This window comes from Adiantum capillus-veneris, chromosome 9, assembly GCF_014529385.1.
Source record: "Adiantum capillus-veneris isolate H3 chromosome 9, ASM1452938v2, whole genome shotgun sequence".
NCBI classification, from domain to species: Eukaryota; Viridiplantae; Streptophyta; class Polypodiopsida; order Polypodiales; family Pteridaceae; genus Adiantum; species Adiantum capillus-veneris.
This window is the reverse complement of record NC_140939.1, coordinates 147,011,445-147,036,944: the sequence shown is the minus strand read 5'-3', so window position 1 is coordinate 147,036,944 and position 25,500 is coordinate 147,011,445. Positions and strand designations below refer to the sequence as shown.

At 44.7% G+C, this 25,500-nt stretch overlaps 1 protein-coding gene across 1 annotated transcript in view; it reads left to right on the top strand.

Moving 5' to 3' along the window:
- LOC147451333 (uncharacterized) overlaps window positions 1-25,031 on the top strand; it is a 26,283-nt gene extending 1,252 nt beyond the window's left edge. The window contains exons 2-4 of the mRNA XM_086520296.1: window positions 23,925-24,030; window positions 24,200-24,348; window positions 24,426-25,031. Coding sequence (XP_086376422.1) covers window positions 23,925-24,030; window positions 24,200-24,348; window positions 24,426-24,530 — 360 coding nt within the window. The 3' untranslated portion in view covers window positions 24,531-25,031. The remainder of the gene's footprint in view (window positions 1-23,924; window positions 24,031-24,199; window positions 24,349-24,425) is intronic.
- Window positions 25,032-25,500: the final 469 nt, after the last annotated feature.

Genomic DNA, 25,500 nt, shown 5'->3' with positions numbered 1-25,500 from the left:
TTGCAACATGCTCGCCAATTTCTTCACCGAAACCCTAATGACGCCCAGGAATACATGACCATTCCATAAAGAAGATGACCATCTTGCAACATAAACGGTTCTTCTTTCTATGCTAGAGCTATTTCAAACATAACTATCAGGTGTAGGGGGAGGGTCCGCCCAAACACAAGGTTACTTTACTTCACTTTAAAGAAACTTAACACAATGTGTGTGTGTGTGAGAGAGAGAGAGAGAGAGAGAGAGAGAGAGAGAGAGAGAGAGAGAGAGAGAGAGAGAGATGACACCGCATGTTGGGTCCCAACCACCCTCAAGGGCTCCCTTGCTCTATTGCCAGAGCAAGTAGTTGCTTTAACTACTTGTGATACAATGGCTAAATGCTGAATGCTGAGTATATCATGCTGATGTTGATCTGATGCAAAAACGCTAAGGTTGATTGATGCTGTGGGTACTGATGTTGAGGGTACTTGCTGAATGTTGGAAACATTGTTGGTGAAATTTGATACTTGTCAAAGGTGTAGCGGAAAAGGGTAATTCGGGTGATGATCTCATTTGCAATCATGAGAAAACCTTCTCTTAGGACTGGGCAGTCAAGAGATCTCGAATCTATCACCACGAGAGATCTCCTCGTAGACGACCTCCTACCGCATACCGCCTTCTGAACCAGCACGAGTGTAGTCTGCAAGTGGTAAACCTACAAGTAGGGTCACAACGTTAGAGAGAGGGAATGAGATTGCTAGCAAAGAGGTAGAGAGAGGAGAGAAAACGCTACAGAGCGCTCTAGAGAGAGAAAACTCTAGAGAGAATGTAGCCCAAATGTTGGAAGCTCTTGTCACTGATGACAACATACCAAACAATACAAGGGTGGGATTGCCTACATAGGAAAGTTTGGGATTTTCCATAACCGGCCTAAAAATCCCATGACTTTGGAAAATGACCAAAAAACTGCTAATAAATGTGAAAACTCATTGTAATTGACCTACAACACACATTTAATAGCACAACTGCAGAAATTGGAGACTCTGACCTCGTGAATTGTAGGAATGCGAGTCTTGCCTCGTGCTAGCACTCTGGGTGGGCACCATTGTGGAATGCACCGCCGAAAAGGTACATCTACCTCAAATATGACCGGACACAACCCTAAAATAGTCCTCATCTCATTGATCTATTCCTGGGAGATTTTGGAGCCACCAAGTGATAGAAATTTGAGCTCTAATACCCCCTCTCAGCTCCTGATCGACGAAGGGAGCTAGCATGAGAGGATAATGTTGCCTGTGGAAGAGGTTCGGTGAAGATATCAAAGGTTATTTGACGTCGGAAGATATTCTAGTTGAATAGAGCCATCCTTTGTCTTCTTACGAACAAAACGATACTGTATCTCTATACGCTTAGTCCGGGCATGAAACACAGGGTTCCTCACAATGGCTATACAACTCTGATTGTCAGACTCACAAACAAAATGATACTGTATCTCTATATGCTTAGTTCGGGCATGAAACACTGGGTTCCGCGCAATGGCTGTACAACTTTGATTGTTAGAGTAGATCTTGGTTGTGTGCTGCGGCAAGTCAATCTCTTAAAATAGCCTCCATAATCACATTGACCCACATGTAGCACTTCAAACAGTCCTATACTCTGCCTCTGTGGCGATAAGGCAACTGGTTGCTTGTTACTGCTCGTGAGCCAAAAGAAAAGGTGTAACCTATAGTTGACGGTCGTCCATGTGGATCTCCACCCCAATCCGAATCACTTCATCCTCGAAGTATGATCTTGGAGTTTGTACCTCTAGCTGCATATTGAATGCCTAATGACTTGGTTGCCTTTAAATATCACAGTCTTAAGAGCTTGCTTCATATGTGACTTAGCGGGTCTCTACATGAAAGAGATGAGAAGTCCCATAAAGAAATTGACATCAAACCTGGTATTGAGTACCCAAATAAGAGAACCGACCAGCTTCCAATACTCTGTAGCATTTGAAAGGCATACTCTGACAACTTCTAATTGGGATCCATAGGAGATGAGATAGGTTTGCACTCAAGTCATACCAAATGCTTCTAATAACTTTTGGACTTAGCGCTGCTGAGTGTAAGGTGCAGCGGAAGTGAATGTTGAACTTTGCTCAAGATGAGTGCTCCGAACTGTGCTCAAGGGATCCTTTTACTTACGGAAGGGAGAGCCTTTCGTTCCTTTAGTGAGAGAGTGCAATGGACACAAACAAAGTGGTGAACATTGTGAATGAAGGTGCTGAGACTGAGAGATTGTCACAAGATGGGCACCACGTGCCAATAGAAAAGAACAGATTGAACAAACTTTTAGCACTTCAATAGCAACTGAATTGAGAGAGAGAGAGAGAGAGAGAGAGAGAGAGAGAGAGAGAGAGAGAGAGAGAGAGAGAGAGGCGACACGGTGTGGCGGAATTGCACCCGAGAGAGTATTGGGCCCAAACCTTGGCGCTCCTTTGGGTATTTCTTTATATTGCATCAACACAGTACAAGCCGGTACTCCAGACTCTGCACCTTCGCCAGGAAGCATGCCAGAGAATGAGCCCTAACCTCATATTTAAAGGCCCTTGGCCTGAAAAGCAGTTATAGTAAAAAGCCTTCAAACTCAAAAGCTCCTGCTTCAAAAGCAAAGCCAAAAAGCTGCCAGCGGAATTTACGAAAATCTGTACAGCTTGCCACGTCATTAGCCAGCGCAAAATGCAGAATTCCGTACAGCTTGCCACGTCATCATGTCAGTGCAATTTTTGAAAATCTCCATACAGCTGCCATGTCATCAACTTTTGCGTGGGTCCTGCTTTATTTTAGTTCCTTTATGTCACTGGGGCCCCACTGGACGGGGTCCCCATAAGTTGGTAGGACTTCTTCTTTTGTTACTTGTTCTTCTTAGGGTTTAGGCCCCTCGGCCGGCATCTGCAAGTGGCTCCATTCTTCAGGGCTTTGACACGTTAGCAGTTTGTTACGGAGATAGAGAGAAGAATACGACACCAGAGTGTTGTCAAAACCCTCCTCCAAAGGCCCCACTCTCTATGGCGAGAGCGGTCTACTATTGATTGCACAAATCTCTACAATGATTGGGACTTGTCGACGATGTCGACGACGACGAGACGGGCTGAAATCTGAAAACTCTAATGGCTGAAATCTGCAAATCTTTATCTGCTGAATTCTGACTCTATGTCGGCGACGATGACGTACTGAAAACGCAGATGCTGAAATCTGCGTTTTCTGGGCTGAATTTGCAAACTACGCTAGACCTGACCGTGCAGCGAGGATCTGTTGCGGGAAGGTGAGATCTTCGAGGTTCGGAACTTCTACTGTGGTGTCTGACTGCTGAAAACTGAAAACGTTGGTGCTATTCTTGGTTCTGCGCGGTGAATTTGCAAAACGTTGAATTGTCCTGCTAATCCAAAACGCTAGGCTGAATTTCGTCTTGATGGAAAGAGGCTAGGGGATCTGTTGGTCCTGCTGTCGCCAGGCTGCTGCAATGCAAAAACGTTGGCTTGGGATGGCTGAAAACGCTAGGCCTGCAAGTTGCAAAACGCTAGGTTTGCTGTTGGGGGTGGATCTTGCTGAGAAGGTGCCTGTTGAACCTTGGTTCCTGCTGCCTCTTCTGCCAGATTGTGCTAGCGCTAGGTTTCTTATATACTTGAACTGCTAATTTGCCCTACCCAGTTCCCAACAAATGTCACTTAAAAATAATAAGTGAAAAATGTCAAAAATATGGAAAATAGGTCTATGCAATGTAAAGCACCTGATGGATTCTGACTGTAATTTGATGGTCATGCTGTGTGCAACCAGAGGATATGCATCTACTCTAAGTGCCTGGACATGCACGGTCTGCGAACAGACTCACAAAAGTGCCAGAACACTTCCTAATCTAGGTTGACTGAACTGAATTGAACCCTTGCCATGAAGTAGCTTGTCCACGTACACATAGGGTTAGATGTGCACGTGACATTGAGAGGGAAAGATGCCCCCCTCTGTATGCGATATCCGCAATCCAAGAAAGTAATGAAGCAAGCTGAGATTTGTCATCTCAAACTCCTTAGCCAAGGTCTCCATATATTTGTGGATATGCTCAACATGGCTACCTGTAATCACAATTGTCCCATAGAGGGTAATGAGAGTCATCAATCCTCCCTCACTGTAATATACAAATCGGGGTTTGCAGAAGAAAGTCATCTTGTGTTTGCCATTCTATCTGGATATTGAGTTATGTCTTTAGTATATGAGTTTAGTCCAAATCCATTAGTCCAAATCCAAAGTAAATTCAAACTTAAAGGGGAGGGTTGTAAGGTTCGTGGGCTTCGTGCTAGAGTCACCATAGAGCATATTCCTAGTCTAGTGGGTATCCTAGGTGGCATATAGCATGTGTAGCATTGCCAAAAGAAGCCTTGGTCATAGGCTATCCCATGTGGAGCATTTCTAAAGCATAATATCACATGTAGGAGTCGTGTAGGCATGAATAAAACACCCTAAATATGCAAATTAGAGTTTGGCTCTTAGTGTAGCTTGTTCCATGTTGTCATGCATGAGGTAAATAGGAGATACCTTTCTAGTGCTATATAAGTACCTCTTTTGTATTCATTTCAACCAAGTAATCTAGTTTATGTGCCTACACTCTAGTCAATTTCCATTGAGCAATTAGTGTTGTGATTAGCATGTCATTACTATTAATGCAACTCTCTTTTATCCTCAATAAACTCAACAGTAGTCACATAACAAGTAGGAGAAAAGTCTCAACAAAATTTATGCCCTTCTCTTGAGCATACCCTTTTGCCACGAGTCTAGCTTTATAGCATCAACACAGCCATGAGCCTTACATTGTAACTTGAAAACCCACTTCCTACCAATGGCCTTTTTACCAAGAGGTAAGTCACTTAAAGGCCATGTGCCATTCTTCACAATAGAATCATACTTAGATTGCATTCTAGCCAACTAGTTTGCTAAATTTTGTCTTCATCAAATAATGCACAAGAGGCATTCTGAGTGATTGAACAAGTATGACAGGCACCTGCTACCCTCTCCCATTTCTTCCTCCATTTTTGAGGTCGTGCCGGCCAGCTTGCCTTGGGTTATATATGTGGAGGTAGGGTACCGAGAGAGGCTGCTCTAGCTGACGACGCAAGGCATTTGTGCCCAAACCTGCTCTCTGCAAGCACCTTGGCACTCCGACTGTGGCTCAACTGAAAGTAACTCACGGTAAAAGTCAGTAGCAACTGCACACATATCCTTATGCTTTGAAGCCAACTGACTTATCGGGTCGCCTCAACTGGCTAACATTGGTGCCCCGCATGGCAAGTCCCCACAGTCTCAAAGAACTCGCCAGTAACTTTGTCGCCCTCATGGGTCCATTGAGATGCGTGTCGATGAAAGGCAAACTCGTGACGCCGCTCCTCAATGGTGGTCAACTCTTGTCGAGCCTGCTACATTTGCTCCTCTAACCAAGGACTGTCAGGGTGGCGCTCCTGCTCTGCATCCGCTGTCACAAAACGGGAGCGTACACGAGCACTTAGAAATCTGAAAAATATAATACTTTGCAAACATGAGAGAAGGGAGAAGATCGACACAGTATTGGGGACCAGAAGATGGGCTGATCCCCCCCCCCCCCGTTAAGAGTATTCTTTATTCAGGGAGAATTCTTATACAAGCACGAGAACCCGAGGAAACCCCTCCGTTCTGTAATCTTAGACCCGAAGGTCGTGCTTTCTCGTAAAGGGCTTGAGCACAAGGCCGTTCCTTCCCGTAAGGGACTTAGGCGCGAAGCCGTACTTTCCCGTAAGACGGGAGATTCCTGCAAAACAAACCACACAAAGCAATAATTCTCAATGCGTATCAACACCTTATACCTGTCGCTCCTTGTTGGGAAAAGCGACCTCCGTACTCAGTCGTCACACGAACACTCGCAGTTTTCGTCGCCAGCCTCTGCTCCAGAATCCCAGCGCTAGCTTCGTCTGCTGCTTCCGGCATGTCCCAAACTGGAACGATGACTGCCCTTTTATAGGGCCTGGCACTTGGCGGGAATAGAGCCGAAAAAAGTAGAACCTTGGTGCCCTAGAGAGAGGAGAGAGAAAGATCGCTGGTGTTGGCGCTTTTTAGAGAGAGGAGAGAGAGAGATCGCAGATTCAGCCCATGCGTAGGTTTTTAGCGCTGGTTTTTTTTTGAGAGCCTTGCTTTTTTTATTAATAAAAGGGCCGGTCACTTTTACTTAATAAAATAAAGTGTGAACCTGTTCAAACTTTAAAAACTCACTTAGTTAGTGAAAACAATGCTACACAAACACATTCCAGGCGTCCTCGGGTGCAGGACACGGCACAGATGCAATGTAGACACAGACTGCTTGTGGGAAAGCATCTGTCCTCCCGCGAATGTTCCTGCTTTTCGTAAAAAGCTTCATTGAACCCATCTTTATTCTTGTGCTTGCGTTCTTACGCGTATTTTCTTACTCAGTTCGGATTTCCTCCTTAGCCTACGGGATGCCCCCTTACTGATGCACCCGTCACCCATCATGTGACGCATCAGGGGCACTCGTAACCCGGCCCTTTCCACCTAACTTACGGAAACTCCTTCGCGATGTTTACCGTCACCCATCAAATGACACATCAGAGTTGTCCGTTCTTGATGGCAGTTCCTGTAGCTACAATCTTTTAACAGTTCTTAGTGCAGACAATAAAATATCCTAAAAAAGAGATTAATCATTAAAAATAAGAAAATAGTCCAATTAGCAACATCCCTCTGGCTTCTAAACAGTTGACCTCAACTGTAGTGCTTGGACATATACCTCCAGTATCTCGGGATAAGCTGCTAATTCCTCCTGCGTCATCCACTGAGCATCTAGATTCGAATAGTGCTTAAACTTAACCAAATACTTCCGTGTTATCTTTCCGCATTTGAGAGGCCGCTCCTGATGACTTACTATCTGCTCCGGTTGGAGTATTTCTTCTGTTTCCTCAACCTCAGGAGGTTCCTCAGCACTAGGCTGGTTTGGAGGAGGTCCCACATACGGCCGGAGTAAACTGACATGGGAAGCATTATGGATCTTCCAATTAGGCGGTAGCTCTAATCGGAAGGTGACATCATTTACTCGCTCAGTGATCTTAAACGGCCCATAATAACGGGTAGAAAGTTTTACCACCTTCCCCTTATGAGATGCTTGTTTCTTAAGTCTTGCCTTCTCAAACTTGAGTAAGACTAACTTTCCGACTGTTAAGTCGAGATTCCTCTTGTGCTTGTCTGCAGCTTTCTTATGCTTTTCCTGAGAGCGTAGAATAGCTCTCCTAACTTGCCCGTAGGCTGTGTCCAAATCCCGGACAAATTCATCTGCTGCAAAGATCTTATCCTTAGTTAAAAGGATCGGTGGAAGCAAAGGCTTACCATAGAGAATCTCAAAAGGTGCTTTCCCCGTCAATGAATGTATGGTATTGTTATACGCATACTCGACAAGAGGCAAATATTTCTCCCAGTCAGATTGCCGGTCTGACACATAAGCTTTTAACATATCCAATATTGTGGAATTGGCTATCTCACTTTGCCCCTCCGTTTGAGGATGGTAGGCAGATGAAAAATTCAGCTTCGTACCAAGATTATCCATCAAGGCACGCCAAAAATTTCCTGTCATGCGAGGATCTTGATCACTCACAATAGACTTTGGCATTCCATGATGCTTAAAGATCTGTGCCAGAAAGACCCTAGCCATATGATCTGCTTTTATCGTTTTCTTGACTGGTATAAAGTGTGCTTGCTTGCTAAACCTGTCCACAATGGTCAAGATCGCGTCATTTCCAGTCTGAGTTCTAGGGAGGTCCATGATGAAGTCCATGGCAATACTTTCCCAAGGTTCATTAGGCACAGGCAAAGGTTGTAGCAACCGAGGCGTCTTATGCCGATCATACTTCACTTTTTGGCAAACCAAACATTCCCTGACATACTTATCAATGTCAGCTTTAAGGCTAGGCCAAAAGAAATATCTTTCCATTGCTAAGGTCGTAGGGAGAATCCCCCGATGACCCGCATAAGGCGAAGCGTGTGCTTCATCCATGATCTTCTTTCTTAATGGTTCCGCCACACTTATGGCCTGATGGTGATAGAGAAAACCGTCCCGAATGGAATAGGGAAACTCATTCTCTCCACGATGTAGCTTTCCCCAAATGGTGGAGAAATCTGGATCATTCGGATACAAATCCGGTAGTGCTTCTAATTCTTGGTGATACACCGAAGTGATAGCGTTCACCCTTGGCCGCCTAGACAATCCGTCCGCGACCACATTCTTACTCCCAGCCGTGTGAAGGATCTGGAAGTGAAACATAGACAAAAAGTTTGCCCATCTCATCTGCTTCTCAGATAGTTTCCTTTGCGTAAGAAAATACCGCAAACTCTAGTGATCAGTCTTGATCACAAAATCCGCTCCTAGAAGATAGTGCTTCCAGTTGGATAAGGCGTGAATCACAGTCGTGAGTTCCTTTTCGTAGATTGATGCATGCAACTCTGCATCCTTAAGCCGTCTGCTTTCGTAGGCCACTGCATGGCCTTCTTGGTTTAACACTGCTCCGATGCAATCGCCTGAAGCATCGCAGTGAACCTCAAATGGTTTTCTTAAGTCAGACACTATCAAAATAGGTCCATGGCTTAGCAAGTACTTGAGCCGATCAAAAGCTCCTTCTTGTCTCGATCCCCATCTGAAAGGAATCTTCTTCTTTGTCAAATCATGAAGTGGTCTTGCTACATGAGCAAATCCTCGGACAAACCTTCGATAATACGAACATAATCCTAGGAAACTACGTACATCATGTACCGTAGTGGGAATAGGCCAATCTTCTACCACTCGGATCTTGGTAGGATCCATACTCACTTGATTGTGAGAAACTATATGGCCGAGATAGTGTATCTCTGAGAGAAAGAACTCGCTCTTCTTTGCATTCACATGCAACTCATGCTTTCGCAATTCTTGAAACACTAAGTCCAAGTGCTTCCGATGTTCCTCTTCTGACTTAGAGAAGATGAGTATGTCGTCAAAGAACACTCCCGTAAAAGCTCGATACGGGCTGAAAAGGCGGTCCATCATGCGATTGAACGTCGCTGGAGCATTGGTCAAGCCGAAAGGCTTACCAAGAATTCATATAGTTCAAAAGTTGTGCGGAAAGCAGTCTTATGGACATCCTCAGGGGCGATCCGTATCTGATGATACCCACTCTTAAAGTCTATGCGACTAAAGACACTTGCACCCTGCAACTTATGAAGTATATCATCAATCCGAGGGATCGGAAAGCGATTCTTGATCGTGATCTTGTTTAAAGACCTGTAGTCTATGCACATTCGAAACGTGCCATCTTTCTTCTGCACACCAGTAGAACTGGAGAGCAGTAGGGTGAAGCACTTGGCCGTACTAACCCTTTCTCTAGAAGCTCGTTGACTTGCTTCAAAATTTCCTCTTGCTGAGCAAGACTCACCCAATAAGGGGGTTGATTGGGAGGCGAGCTACCCGGTATGAGATCTATGCGGTGATCTTCAGGGCGTACCGGAGGAAGTTCATCAGGAATTGTTTCCGTGAAACAATCTTTGTACTTTTCAATAAATTGAAGACGCTTAGTTTCCAGACTAGAGAGAGAGTCCCTACTAGTTTTATCCTTCTCACGTGCAAAAATCAAGTAAGCAGAAACACACTTCTTCATTTCTTTCTTAATGGAGATATGGCTTACAATTGGGAACTGCCAATCTCCTACATCAGCATGAATCTTTATTTTCTTACCCCCATGATCAAAAGTGAGGGTCTTTTCCACATAATCGGGAATAGGTGTCATGTGGAAGTGCCATGGCATACCCAAGATGATATCACATCCCTCGATGGGTGCCATCAAAAATGATTCGCGGTCCTTGTACTCGCCAATCCGAAGATTGAGCCGTCCTTGCACGGGAGTTGCATTGGTTGTCAACCCCTCGAATGCCGATCCGGATGTAACCGGTGTGCCAAGTTGAGCCGGCGTGAGGCACAAACGTTCCGCAGTATCCAGGGAGATGAAGTTATCCATGGATCCTGGATCATAAAGAATCAGTACTCGCTGGTTGTTCAAAGACCCCCAGCCCTTCGGAAGTTGACGCTTCCCTTTCTCCGTTTCTATGTTTCCTTGAACATCTGGGATTGAGTTCGAGCTTGGCGGTGCGGGTTCCTTCCTTGCTTTCTCTTGCCTCGTAGAGGCTTGTTCTTGCCGGGTGCCAGGCCCTATAAAAGGGCAGCCAATGTTCCAGTTTGGGACATGCCGGAAGCAGCAGAAGAAGCTAGCGCTGGGATTTTGGAGCAGAGGCTGGCGACGAAAATTGCAAGTGTTCGTGTGACGACTGAGTACGGAGGTCGCTTTTCCGAGCAAGGAGCGACAGGTATAAGGTGTTGATACGCATTGAGAATTATTGCTTTGTGTGGTTTGTTTTGCAGGAATCTCCCGTCTTACAGGAAAGCCCCTCACGGGAAAGTACGGCTTCGCGCCTAAGTCCCTTACGGGAAGGAACGGCCTTGTGCCCAAGCCCTTTACGGGAAAGCACGACCTTCGGGTCTATGTTGCTGCTTTAGCGGGCAATCCGGTTTCATATGTCCTTTCTCGCCACAGTAGAAGCATCTTCCTTCCTCTCTGAAAGTTTGAAGTTGAGTAGGAGAAAGATACTTAGTTCGCTTGCCATTGCCCTCTGGCTTCTTAGAGTGATCATCGTCCCTAGATGGAGGATGTTTTCTTCCTTGGTCTCCTTGGTCATCATAGACCCCTCTTTGTCTTGCACGGTAAGTGCTATGCTCCATTTTTCTGGGCGTCCCAGTTGAGAGCAAATCCTCAGCAATGATTGCTGACTCCATCATCCGCTGAAGAGTATCATGCGGATACACTTTCATACTCTTTCGAAGCTGCGGTTGAAGACCCGCTTCGAACTTTCGTTTCTTTTCCTCGTCGGCAATCTTCATGAAGGGAGTGACTTTCAGAAGAACCGACCAATACTTGTCCACATAGGTCGTTACTCTTTCATGTTCCTTCTGGGCAAGCGAGTCCCATTCCTTCCGTATGTTCTGCTCGAAGTCAGGTGGAAGAAATTGTTCATAAAATTCAGATTTGAAGCTCTCCCAAGTTCTAGCCTGAGAACCTTCCAGAATCTTGGCTAACCACCAATTACTTGCCGTTTCCTTGAGGTGCATCCCCACATGGCGTAATTTGGATCTTTCTGTGAAGTGCCCATTGGTAAAGGCGACTTCAAACTGTCTGATGAAGGACAGTGCTTTGGAGATGTCTCTCCGTCCGTTGTAGGTTTCGAACTTGATGTCCTTGTCGCCCGATTTGAAGACTCTCATGCGATGTTGAGACTTGCGACCATGCTTCTTGAATCGAGGCTTATCTTTAGGTTGTTGTAAGGTAGTAGTAGTAGCGGCTTCCTTCTTCTGACGAGATGATCGAGAAGTAGAAGTATAATCAGGAGAGTAAGATGGAGATGAGATGGAAATGTCCTTGCTCTCGTCTAGCAAAGAGAGCACTTTTTCCTGGCCTTTCCTTGGAGTAGGCTGTTCATTCCGATCCGAAGATCCTTTGTGCACCTCGGCACGTTCTTCTTCTCTTTCCTCCTGTGGTCTCACGCCAACAGTGTTGTCTTGATGCTTGGTTGCATCGGTTCCATTCGTTTTCTTCATTCCGCCCAAGAGCTTTTGGACATCTGGCAATAGCAAGATTTGTTGCAAATCCGCGCAAGTTGAGCTTGCACTTGTCGAAGCTCCTCTTCAACGCTTCTCCCTTGGCCCGACATGGTTGTTCCCGTTCTTCCCGGAATCGTCCTTCTTTGCAGAGAAAGAGAGGAATCCGAGCTCTGATACCACTGTCACAAAACGGGAGCGTACACGAGCACTTAGAAATCTGAAAAATATAATACTTTGCAAACATGAGAGAAGGGAGAAGATCGACACAGTATTGGGGACCAGAAGATGGGCTGGTCCCCCCCCCCCCGTTAAGAGTATTCTTTATTCAGGGAGAATTCTTATACAAGCACGAGAACTCGAGGAAACCCCTCCGTTCTGTAATCTTAGACCCGAAGGTCGTGCTTTCCCGTAAAGGGCTTGGGCACAAGGCCGTTCCTTCCCGTAAGGGACTTGGGCGCGAAGCCGTACTTTCCCGTAAGGGACTTAGGCGCGAAGCCGTACTTTCCCGTGAGGGGCTTTTCCGTAAGACGGGAGATTCCTGCAAAACAAACCACACAAAGCAATAATTCTCAATGCGTATCAACACCTTATATCTGTCGCTCCTTGCTCGGAAAAGCGACCTCCGTACTCAGTCGTCACTCGAACACTTGCAGTTTTCGTCGCCAGCCTCTGCTCCAGAATCCTGGCGCTAGCTTCTTCTGCTGCTTCCGACATGTCCCAAACTGGAATGCTGGCTGCCCTTTTATAGGGCCTGGCACCCGGCGGGAATAGAGCCAAAAAAAGCAGAACCTTGGTGCCCTAGAGAGAGGAGAGAGAGAAAGATCGTTGGTGCTGGCGCTTTTTAGAGAGAGGAGAGAGAGAGATCACAGATTCAGCCCATGCGTAGGTTTTTAGCGCTGGTTTTTTTTTGAGAGCCTTGCTTTTTTTATTAATAAAAGGGTTGGTCACTTAAAAGTGACCGGCCACTTAATAAAATAAAGTGTGAACCTGTTCAAACTTTAAAAACTCACTTAGTTAGTGAAAACAATGCTACACAAACACATTCCAGGCGTCCCCGGGTGCAGGACACGGCACAGATGCAATGCAGACACAGACTTCTCGCGGGAAAGCATGTGCCCTTCCGCGAATGTTCCTACTTTTCGTAAAAAGCTTCATTGAACCCATATTTATTCTTGTGCTTGCGTTCTTACGCGTATTTTCTTACTCAGTTCGGATTTCCTCCTTAGCCTACGGGATGCCCCCTTACTGATGCACTCGTCACCCATCATGTGACGCATCAGGGGCACTCGTAACCCGGCCCTTTCCACCAAACTTACGGAAACTCCTTCGCGATGTTTACCGTCACCCATCAAATGACACATCAGAGTTGTCCGTTCTTGATGGCAGTTCCTGTAGCTACAATCTTTTAACAGTTCTTAGTGCACACAATAAAATATCCTAAAAAAGAGATTAATCATTAAAAATAAGAAAATAGTCAAATTAGCAACATCCGCTGCAAGGAAGCAATGCCTCATTTGAGCCGCTTCTCCTCCTCCTTGGCTGCAGCCAAGCGAGTTGCAGACTCCTGAAGGAAGAAGCGACTAAGCTCAACAAGTCCAGTGGCCACTCTGCTAGCAGGGGTGCCCTGAGTGCCCAAACTTCCTGTCCAAAGTGCCATCACCCGAATAAGTTGATGAACTACTAATAAGAGGTGCTTGGTTTACCTAGGCCGTGGCTTGGCAACATCTCTACATAGCGGGTTTGAGGTCTCTTTGCTTGATGTGGATCTCATTGTCAGTGCGATATGCATCCGATGTGGGGTTGCTACCCGTGTGCTAGAGATTGATGCTGCTATTCATGTTGATTGTTGGTATGCCACGATTAGAGGACAAACAACCTTGCCTTCTCATGAGAGATAGTGGGTGTTCTTTGCCCCCTCTGGCCGGCTGATTCTCAGTTGTCAGGGCCTTATGTTTTCACGACTCCGACTCGTCATCATCAACATCATTTATGGCCCCCCTTTCAGCGGGAGCAAATTTGCAAATTCTGTGACCATAATTCTTTGCGTGTCAGTTGATTTTGCCTTCCAAGTCGCACATGTGCCCACAGGTAGTTTTAGGGTATTGTGAGGCCCATATCTCACGACTTTGTGATGAATTTGATCGGGGAACTAGACCGAAACTTGTATTTATTCTAACATTCATTCTCGTGCTGCCGGAAGCTCACGGAAATGGTACAACGTCCGTTAAACATGTGTACAAATTATTTAATTCTCTTTTAGTGCTAGGCATGATTATGGCAGTCTTGCTTTGCATCTCTAGAGTTATGACAGAAACTGAGTACGCAGATCTTTGTATTGATGTATGCTTGTGTGTGTGTGTGTGTGTGTGTGGGAGCTTATATTAGTACCTAGTTCTACACCCACTATTGGGCATTGACGATGTTAGTGGGGACATTGTAGTATTTAGTCAATACTATGCATGATGGAGCTGATGGTTATAGTGTCTTGTGGATGACTACAATAAGTCTATACCTTGCACTTCCCTTCAAAGGTGAATTTGGGCTGATCCCGGACTCATCTAGGTATATTTTTAGTCGTATAACGGACATGCAAACTTTAACACTTGTGAAGTTTTTGTCGGCCGAGTTACAACTAGTCTTGCTTGGTGGGCCTTGCTATATAACATCTATAGAATATAACAAGACATGCAAATTGACATTTAGTATTTAGCATTGAAGGGAACAAGATCATGACTAATTTGGCAAGGGCGGCACTGCGTGAAAGGGATATACATTTGAAAATGCTGTAATGTCTATGGGAGGGACAAAGTTAATTGTATCAATTATTAGAGATTATAGGGATAGTTACAATTGAGATTATATCCAAGTGAGGTTGTCTACTGATGAATGTTTTTTCTAGTATATGTGCTACCTGTAAATTCTTGCAAACGGAAAGTATTTTAAGAAGCACCGTTTGCCGCACCAATTGTCAAATCAATGTTTTCAATGATCATGGACCGCACGCCAATTCCGACCGAATCTAGCTTGTTGAACTTAGGGTCTAGAAGCCACTACTGAAGGACAATTATGTTGCCCCTGTTTGTCTTCATTTTAACTTTTGTAATGTCAATTTGATTGCACAAGGCAAGGTTGTTATAGTATTGGACGTCTGATCTGTGAGTACAGATTATTGGAGTATTCATCTATAATACATGCATCCAAGGTACAATAGATCTCATCTACAGCCGATTTTCTTTCACAAATAATGGTCAAGAACTGAAGCAATTCAAGGTCCGTTGCATGTCTTACAGAGCATGACATTGTGTAGAAAGTTGCATGTAGAAAATGGACTGAGCTTGTGATATGGCATGTGTTACAAAGCTCTCTTGTATAACTACAAATTGGGGGTAGTTGGGCAAGATCACCAAGCAAGAGAACACATTTGTTATTGAAGGGATCTGCCAATGTATTGCTTGTTATGCTGACATTTTGTCTTACAATAAGGTAAAAAGTCGTTTGGGTTAACATGGACAGCTCGTCTATAATTATAATATCTGCCTCTTTTATGTCCAAATATTGCTCATCGATCTCATGAATAGAGAGGGGATACTGTTGATTTGTGGTTGGTATCTTGAACTGGTAATGGACTATATATGCAATGTGCTAAGCCTTGTTGCGCCCAACAATAATACAAAAGTGAGGACAGCAGGAGTGTCTATTTTATTTGTATGTCGACCCTGTTTATCGCTATATATGTGAGGTATGTCGCTACGCAGGATGGACATATTTCTAGATTGTGAGCAAAGATGTCACATTGCATGCTCCAATCTTTATACGATGCAGTAATTTTAAACCATGTCCTAGCATCTGGATGGTAAGCTAGTTTCAAGTTGGCTCCAATTTGCTCCCTAGCTTATTGATGCTTGGACTGCAATCTTCTAGGTCTTAAGAACTTCATACTGACACCTAGTACGAGAGAAACGAGGACATATATAGTATGGCATCAATTATTTAGACACCTAGTATGGTATCAATTATTCAGAGCTAAAGTAAAGATGCACAAGGTTAATTTACTACTATGATACACCACATGCATTCACTACTTGTGTATTTAGTACTGTAATACATCACATGCATTGGCTAGCAACCGTATGCAAAGAGTTTCGTGTGTATAACCAACGTGTGCAGATGTTGATCGACATTGAGTATATATTTTTGAAAACAAGATCCAAATAAACCGAAGCAAAGGAGGTAATGCGGAAAATTCTAAAACAAGCAAATAGATAAAGTATGAATGAGCTGCAACAATAAATGAGGTGCTTTACTGACCTGCAATATTGTACTGTTGCTTTTTGATTGTCCAATCTACAGGCCGATATTTGAGTCAAGCTACAAAAAGCAATGTGAATAGTTAAACATATCGTCTTGCAATGAAACGTCACAGACTGAAAGTGCAAGGTATACAGTGCACGTCATACAGAGGTGCCATACAAAAGTATGGTGGAGAGCTGGCATTGTGGTCTTTCCAAATTATAAGAAACGGAAGCCGTGTCGTGCCCCGTAGTATTTATGTGTTGCACCAAGCAAACGCATGTGCATGGGAAATTGGATGGAGATAACGAACCTTGCAGTGTTGTCGAGCTGGAGTCGCGCTTGTGCAATTGGAACGTGCAGTGTTGTGAATATATGTCCTCCCTGCCATACACAAAACACATATGTAACTCTATGTTCTATGTCTTTTGATCAATATTACCTTGTGTGTGTGTGTGTGTGTGTGTTTTGTAAGCTGCTTCGATTAGCAATTATGTCTTCTTGCCATGCAACTCATCATGCTTGTGAGAAATCACATCTTGATCATGCAGATCATCATGCTTGTCAGTGTCATCCAAATCATCATGCTCATCCTCATCATTCAAATCATCATGCAAATCATTGTCATGCAAATCATGTGTGTCTTGCTTTGGAGAAGAAGAGACTGAGAGAGTCTCCTTTGCGTGATTCTGTGCAAAGTACGCCTGCACTTGAGAAAAAAGTCGCAACATCTCTTCCATCTGTCGGTCGTTCATTGCCTTTCTTGCTTTCTTCTCGCGATCAAATTCGCCTTGTCTTTCTTTGGCTTCCAAGCGTGCTTGCTCGCTCTCACGCGCTATGGCTGCCATTCTTTCTTGGTGTTCGCGCTCCATTTCTGCTTTTCTTTCTGCTCCTCTTGCTTCGCGTTCTAACTTCCTGTCCATAAACATCCGCTCCAACTCCTCCATAGGAGTTAGTGCAATCCTTGGCGTAGATGGAGAAGGGGGAGGGTCGGAAAAACCTCCTGGTGGGGAAAATTCTTCTTCGCCTCTCTCATGCTCATCACCTCCAAGCGAAGTATCCATTCCGCTTCGCGTGATGACCATCCATTGAAGTCGTGGGTTCTTGTGGTCTTGCGTTCTTAAGTTCACGAGGAACTTGGGTTCTTGTGGGTCTTGGGTTCTTGGGAGTCTTGAGTTCTTGAGGTTCTTGAGGGTCTTCTTTTGCTTGCAATCTGTGTTCGAGAAGGATCTTCTCTTCACCCGAGTTCTGCTCTTCTCCGCTGGCGCACCCCTTTGCGGCCTTGCGCTCACACCAAGGTTGCTTTTTCCCACCTCACGTTGATTGGCCGGCCGCTAAATACACGGTCCGCTCTTAACGAGTGAAAAGAGGCACAAGGGGAGGTTGGACAAGCCCTTCTTTCCTGGGATTCATGTCACTCCTCAAAAACACGATTATAAATCGACACGCCCAAGCGAACTTGGGTTCGTGCGACTGCAACAAGCAAAAACAATTCTTGTGATTCTTGTGGTTCTTTCCTTGAGTGATATAGAACACTGCCAAAGCTCTGATACCAATGTTAGGTGCAACGGAATGAATGTTTGAACTTTGCTCAAGATGAGTGCTCCGAACTGTGCTCAAGGGTTCCTTTTACTTACGGAAGGGAGAGCCTTCCGTTCCTTTAGTGAGAGAGTGCAATGGACACAAACAAAGTGAATGGACACAGTGAATGGAAGTGCATGAGATTGAGAGATAGAGAAGAGAATACGACACCAGAGACGTTGTAAAACCCTCCTTTGAAGGCCCCACTCTCTATGGCGAGACCGCTCTACTTATGATTGCACAAATCTCTACAATGCTTGGACTTGGCGACGATGTCGATGACGATGAGGATGATGACGAGACGGCTGAAATCTGAAAACGCTAAGGGCTGAAATCTGCAAATCTTTATCTACTGAATTTTGACTCTATGTCGATGATGATGTCGATGACGACGATGCGATGACGACACGCTGATAACGCAGGTGCTGAAATCTGCGTGTTCCTGGCTGAATCTGTAAACCTTGCGGAATCTGACCATGCGGCGAGGATCTGCTGCGGGAAGGTGAGATCTGCGAGGTTCGGGACTTCTACTGCGGGTGCTAACAACTGAAAACGCTGATGTTCCTTGATGTTCCGTCGCGTTAAATTTGCAAAACGTTGGGGTTGTGCTGCAAACCAAAAACGGTAGGGCTGAAATTGTCTTCTGTTGTCGCCAGATGTCCTGCTAGGCAAAACGCTGGGTTGATCTGCTGTGTCTTGACGACGCCGGGGCCGATCTGCTGTGCACAAATCGCCAAGACTGATCTGATGCAAAAACACTAGGTCTTCTGTGGAGAAAAACGCCAGAGTAGTCGCGGGGGTTGGTCTTGCTGAAAAGTTGCCTGTTGAGCAAGGTGCTCCTGTTGCCTCTTCTGCCAATTAGTGCTAGTCTAGGTTTGCTTATATACAAACTTACTCAATTTGCCCTACCTACTTTCCAACAAAAGTAACTTAAAAATAATAAGTGAAAAATGTCAAAAATAGGGAAAATAGGTTAAATGCACTGGAAAATTCCCCTGAAGGATTCTGATGGGAATGCTTATGATCATGTTGTGTGCAACCAGAGGATATGTATCTACACTAAGTGCCTGGGCATGCACGGTCTGCGAACAGACTCACAAAAGTGCTAGAATACTTCCTATTCTAGATTGACTTGATTGAACTGAACCTTGGTCATGTTGTAGCTTGTCCACAGACACATAGGGTTGGATGTGTCACTGTTAGGTGCAGCGGAATGAATGTTTGCGCTTTGCTCAAGATGAGTGCTCCGAACTGTGCTCAAGGTTCCTTTTGGAGAGCCTTCCATTCTTAATGAAAAGTGCTATGATCACAAATAAAGTAAATGGACACTGTGTGTAAGTGTATGAGACTGAGAGATAGAGAGAGAAGAGAGATACGACACTAGAGACGTAAAACCCTCCTCCGAAGGCCCCACTCTCGTCAGCGAGAGTGGTCTACTTATTGATTGCACAAAGTGGTACAATGACGATGCAATGGACTGATGCAACTTGGGACTATGCCGGTGACGACGACGGGGATGACGATGACGACCTTAGGGCTGAAATCTGTGGTCTTCTATCTGCTGTAAATCTGCAAATCTTTGGGCTGTTTTGGGTGGCTGAAAATGACTGTTTTGGCTGCGTTTTCGAGGGCTGAAAATGGCTATCTTCTGCTACCAACTAGGGCTGAATCTGCTGCTGTGTGGAATGCTGAAAACGCTGAACATCTGCAGCAACAATGGTTGGAAATGAAAAACGCTGGCAGAATGGCTGAAAATAGGAAACGCTAGGCTGATCTGGTATCGCTAGCAAAAACGCTAGGCTGTCTGGAAATCTGCTGGCATTAGTGAATGCTGATGCAAACGTTAAGGGGCTGGCTTCTGTGAAGAGGTTGCGGGTTCTTGAAAACGCTAGGTCAAGCTGAAGCAAAACGCTAGCCTGAGATCTTTGCTTGGGAAATGGCAAGGCTTGAAGGTTTGCAGGGTTCTTACTGAGAAGGTGTCTGTTGAGCGGGAAGCTCCTGCTGCCTCTTCTGCCATTTAGTGCTAACTTGGGTTTGCTTATATATTAACTTAGCAAAATTGCCCTACCTACTTTTGTTGGGAAGTCACTTAAATTAATAAGTGAAAAATGTCAAAAATAGGAAAAATAGGCTAAAATCACTGGAAAATTCCCCTGACTGATTTTGATGGATTCTGATGGGAATACTTATGATCGTGCTGTGTGCAACCAGAGGATATGCATCTACACTAAGTGACTGGGTATGCATGGTCTATGAATAGACTCACAAAAGTGCGAGATCACTTCTAATTTAGACTGACTGGACTGACTGAACCTTGTTATGCTGTAGCTTGTCCACGGACACATAGGGCTGGATGTGTCACGTGACAGTCACGTGACACACTTTCAAGAGCAATAGATTTGTTTTCTGCATTGAGCTTCTGCTTTTGAACTTCCGTGAGTCCCGTGCTTTGAGCAGTAATGAGCAAAAAACAACTCTAAAGATTCATTGATTTTGGGCCTCCAATAACCACTTTCCGTGGGCAGGGGACGCAACATCCATCCATTAGAAACTAATATCTCTAGTCAAAAGATGCAACTTGAAGGCTGTCAAGGTGCGCTCCCTCCAAAAGATGCAGAAGCCAATGCTTACGACAGAGGTACTAGTAGTTCTGTTAATTATACAATTGAGGTGGCGGCATGAAGCCTGTGAGAAATCTAGCCCTTTTTTGCATTCAACCAGATTCTATATGTTCAGTCCAATTGATGTCGCCGCCACTACCCCATGCAGCCAACTCTCCTTCTCAAGGCCTGGCGGCCATCCAATCCGCAACACCCCAACCAACCCCTCTGTCCAGACAACCCTCCTCGAATTTTTACCGGTGTAATGGATCTTATATGCTAAGCGAGTAAGAGATTGAAAGAAAGCTGACTCATCCTTACAAGAAAACCGAGATAAGATCGAGCATCATGAGGAATGTATTGCATTCAACAATAGACAAACTCTGTACAATCCTCTTGACGCTGAAATTGGTTCCGCATTCGGACAATATATTAACAACATTATGTCACGAGGACGTGGCAGTTATTAACCATGTCACAGAGATGTGGCAACTGCTAACCTTGGTTGTTGGTTTCTTTCCAATGGGGTTTATTTTATTTGTTTAAGACCCTCTTTTTGAAGTAGCAAACGGTCGGACATTGTATGGCCAATGTGAACGGTAGATTCACCCGCAGACGGGAAGTGGTCGGCACTGGAATTCGTATGGTAAGAGGATGCCTAGGCTCAGAGCAAGATCATATAGGTCCCCCCGTCGCACTTAGCAAGTTGGTGGATACTAGGAAGTGAACTCAATTAAGGCGTAAAGTCAAGGTGGGACTACCAACAAAAAGTATCCGACAGTTGGGCCACATTGCACTTTTGGATGCGGTCCCAATGAGGATAGATGGTCAGAAGACCAGTGGGAGCCCAACGGAAGCATCTCCTAAAATTTAGGGAACTGCTATTTTGGGCCGTGAAATGTGTTCGCGTCATTACCTCCGGTATGACTAGGGGAACATTTTATAACTCTGCCGTGAAGTCAACTGGGCAACCGGTCAGGATATTTTTAAGCGGCGAACCCGAAACGGGCAAATGCTTGTAAATGCGCCAAGTGTCGAATTTTCATGCACTTTCCTCTTGCAGAAGAAGTGGCGCTGAATTTTATGCTGGGAGAGGCCTCATTTCAGCTTTTGTCACAGGTTAAGAGCTATGGAGTGCTTCCTTTCCCTCTCATGTATAGTGTGGTGCTAGGAGTGATGCCCTGCACACTACACACTGCTCTCTCTCCCCCCTACGTGCAGTTATGTGATGCCCCACAAGAGGGCTACTCATTTGACTGATGTACAGTAGTGTGGGTTCATGCTTTTGTGCTGAGGCAAGAGCCTCCTTGAGCAGGAACAGGGGTAGCTAGCTGCTGCTCGAAAGCAGGCACTGGTGAGGGTCATAACCTCACCATACAGGTGCAAAATCAGCGCTGTGTATGCGCTGTATATTTACTGTTTTTCAGCCATACGGACGCCAGGATCATTGGGAATCGTGCCCCACTGGCAAAGGACAGTTAGGGGACTGTTTGGGGCTGAATTCCTGTCCAAAAACCAGTAAATACAGCGTGCTGAATTTACTGTTTTTGGACAGGAATCAGAGGGTATACGACAGTGCAAGCGAGTTCCAGCAGGGGAATTGGTTTCGCGCAAGTTTTGGGGTTGTTATGCTGCCGAAATTTGGCCAAATCAAATGGTATCTAGGTGGATACACGTGAAGGATTCCCAGGACCTTACCTTGTAATTTACCCTCCTAAAGAATAAAGAAATACCGAAAGGGGTGCCAATTTAGGGGCCTACAGGTTGTCGGCGTCTGCTCGGAGCATTCTAGCTTCCGAGCCGTGTGTGTGTTTAAGTGTTAACTCCCGTTACAGGTCTCCTTTGCAAAGTGCTCTGTGTGTGTGTATAAAGTAAAGAATTTCGGGTGAAAGCCAACGCCTACCGCCCTACGGGCCGGTTTCACAGTATGTCCTGTGCTATGGAATGTTAAGTCGCTGTTGGCGATAATTGCACTCGGCCTGTTCGGCATACTATAGCTGCTATATGGAGTTTCTACCTCGACCGTCTGCTGCACAAAGGACCTTTGAGAAGATGTGAATAGATTTTCACTGCCCGCCCTGGAGTAGCTTTTCTAGCCTCCAAGGGAAAATGAGGGTTTGTGTTGGCTACAATACCAAACTAATGTCTGCCATTTGCAGCCATCTGAACTTGATCCGATAGCTGCTGCATGCATGGACCTTTGCTCATAGGATCTGCCACCGAATCGTGGTTATTAGCAAGAGAAGCTCTTTAAAGACATGCCACAATATTGGCCATATTGTCTGTAAAGTTTATGCTATCCCAACCAGTTGTTGAATGGGCAGAAGTGAACCGCTTCTGGTGGCTAATAGGTGCTGACATATTGGTATGCCTGTCTCCAGAAATGCCATTACTCCGCAGTCTGTGTTCTTCGGCTTCTTCAGCATCAAATCTCTTTGTGTGGAAAAAAGAATTAGCTACCACTTGTGCTCTTTGACTATTCTTTTGATCGTGGTCGGTAGCGTAGGCACCTGATTGAGTACTTGACTTCCGCTGCAATATTGCTGCATCTCCTTGGAGCTACACATAAACCAACTCCCCCGGACACCATATTCTGCGTTGAATTGGTCAAGAGAGATGTTTCTGTTTGTCTGCAGATCGTTCCGAAATGCTTGCCTCATCAAATTGGCTATCAACAGAGCTGGACGAGGAGTGTGACTAAAGCCAACGGCTCATCAGACCATGACTTGCACTATAAGTGGCAATATACCCCAATGCCTTTCCCTCGACATTGATCAGCTATCTGCCACTAATCCCCTCACTCTCTGCTAAAAGCTCAAGCAGCTAGCACTGAAGCCGCTGGCTTAATTACTTGAAGATAACCATCATAAGCTTAATTCGGTGTGATCGATCCTGCTAAGCTTTTCTGCCTTCATGTCCACTTTGATGTTTACTCTTTCCATTTCTTTGGCCTTTGCCGTCTGTATCGCCAACAGCCTGATAACATCAGCAGAAAAATGTGCTGAACAGGCCTGCGAAGGCAATGAGTTTTGGTGATTTGACTCCAGATTAGGCCAACTGATCATTGATTGAAATCTGATAACTTCTGTTTCAGTAGCAGAACAGACCGCTTCTGAGAGCAATTGAGCAACACAGAGTGCTTTTTTGGTAGCTTTTCACGGCGGATTTTTTTTCGAGCTGTTCATGGCAGCGATGTTTAAAAAATTTTTTAAATTTAATGCCACGTGGTGGCTTGTGCGTTGAGATACTGCAAAAAGAGCCTTGGGCTTTCCAAGTAACCAGTAGATATTGAAATTGGAAAACCTATGTAATGGACTTGTCCAGTCATGCAGGTCTTGTGAACAGGCTGACAAAATTGCCGGTACTAAATTCCTTACTCCAGAGACGAATCCTGGCTATGAAGACGTAGTAGTAGCATGTCCACGTGGCACATAGTCATGCGCATGCGACAATTGCCTTACTCCATGGTTCTAAATTAGACTAACGTCGCATTTTGTTTGGTCATTTGAGCTTGTTTCTGAATGAAAGCCTTAATCAGAATGATGTTTCACCATGCGGGGGATGCCGTTTTGTGCCTTCGTCCCCATATCTTCTGCCACTATTTTACAACCACCTTTGTTTTGTTCCCTGATTAATTAGGATATTTGCAAGTGTGCCAGACTTATGCCGCTGAGTTCAAATTCAATCTCATTTTTACCCAACGTTTGTTTCTGGGTGCTTGTTTTTCTATTTAGCATATTGCTTTGACATGACCAACTTTTTTGATTCGTAAATGAAAACACCTTTATTTGAATGCAGGAACCATGGTTGATATCACTTCTGTGCTTTCATTTGGTTGTTCTCTTTATTACCATCAAAACAAGAAAGAATAACAACATCCAGACTGGAATTTTCTTTGCAGCGTGTAAGACTTGTGAATTTGCTCTTTTGAATAATGCAACTAGTCTGAAGTGTTAAGAAGATTGTTGAAAACTTTAATAGTAAGAGGATTCAAAATTATCTTTTAGCTTGAGATTTTTCCTTATATCTCTTTTACATGGGTTAAAGTGTTGAATTGGCTTTTTGTATTGCAGTGTTTTGCGTTTATATGGCTGAAAGGTTGAATAGGTGGCTGTCGCACAGGTGGACTTCTTTTGCACGCCAACCATATTTTGATCATCATGGTGTGTTCATGTCATCAGTGTGGTCGGGCCCTCTTTTACTGCTGGCCTGTATTATTCTGGTAAGTGCATCGTAGAGTCGCATTGATTGGAGTGAAATAATGCTTCTGAATATCATGAGAAAGTTTTTGGTTTGTAGGTGAATGGGTTGCTTTCTCTGTCTTCTCTAATTATAAAGTGGAAAAGAGCAGAGTTGAGACACAGAGCTCGAATGGCAACACTGAAAGAGCAGAAATCAGAATGAGTTGTTCGGGATTTCGAGGGAGACATGAAGGCTCATTTTTAAACCTGCTAGACGTCCCAATACAAGAGATTTGGACTGTAGTTGATCTCAAGTCTTCAATGCAAGTGTCCCACGAAGGTGCAAGCCTGTGCCATGCCTTTTTTGAGCTAGGTTTTGTGAAAAGATGCTTATCGAGCTGCACGCCAGTCTTTAGCCGCATTTACAAATGATTTGCACCGTCCACTTTGGGGTGCAACCTGCCCCTCTGGTGGCAGACATAACCAAGTGAAAATTTTGGCGAGTGTATTACGGATCAGAGCATTGCCACATATCTTCAGATTCTAGGTTTTGCAATTTGAGCTCTTGCATTGTTATAGGTGCTTGTAACTGTTTGATAGGAAGGAAAGCAAAATGAGAAAGGCCTCTTGCGATTCTGATGAGTCGTGGATGTGCCATATGAATTGTTCCTTACATCCAGTTTTGAACAGACAAAAAGAAAGTGCTTTCAATCTTTCCGATCTCTTCGATTGCCTTTACTATTGCAAAGTGTCCTTGAGTTGATGTGTGTCTTGGCTAAGTTATTTGGCTGCTGCATTTGTTGGCGGTTTGTTTTGTTGTACAGCTGTCAGATAGGGTTCACGGTTTTTTCCGTTGTTTCGGTCGAGGCTAAGAGGCGATGTATGCATGTACATTGATAGCATGATGACAATGAGACATTGTGGTGCTTGATCTATCATGCAAATTATATGCGTGGGGGTCCTCCAAATGTTCATCAACAATTTTGTGCTCTACATAGACAAAATTTTGCTTCAGAAAACTCTATTTGCAACTGATAATATCTTTACTTCGGTTCTATCGAAGGCCAAGTGTAGTTAGATTGGTATGCCAAGGCTAATATTCATAATTTAGAGACTTGCAATTTTCTATGCTCTCAACAATCTTGTTTCTAAAGATTTAAGTGTAGTGCGTTGCGGTATTTCAAGAAATCCAT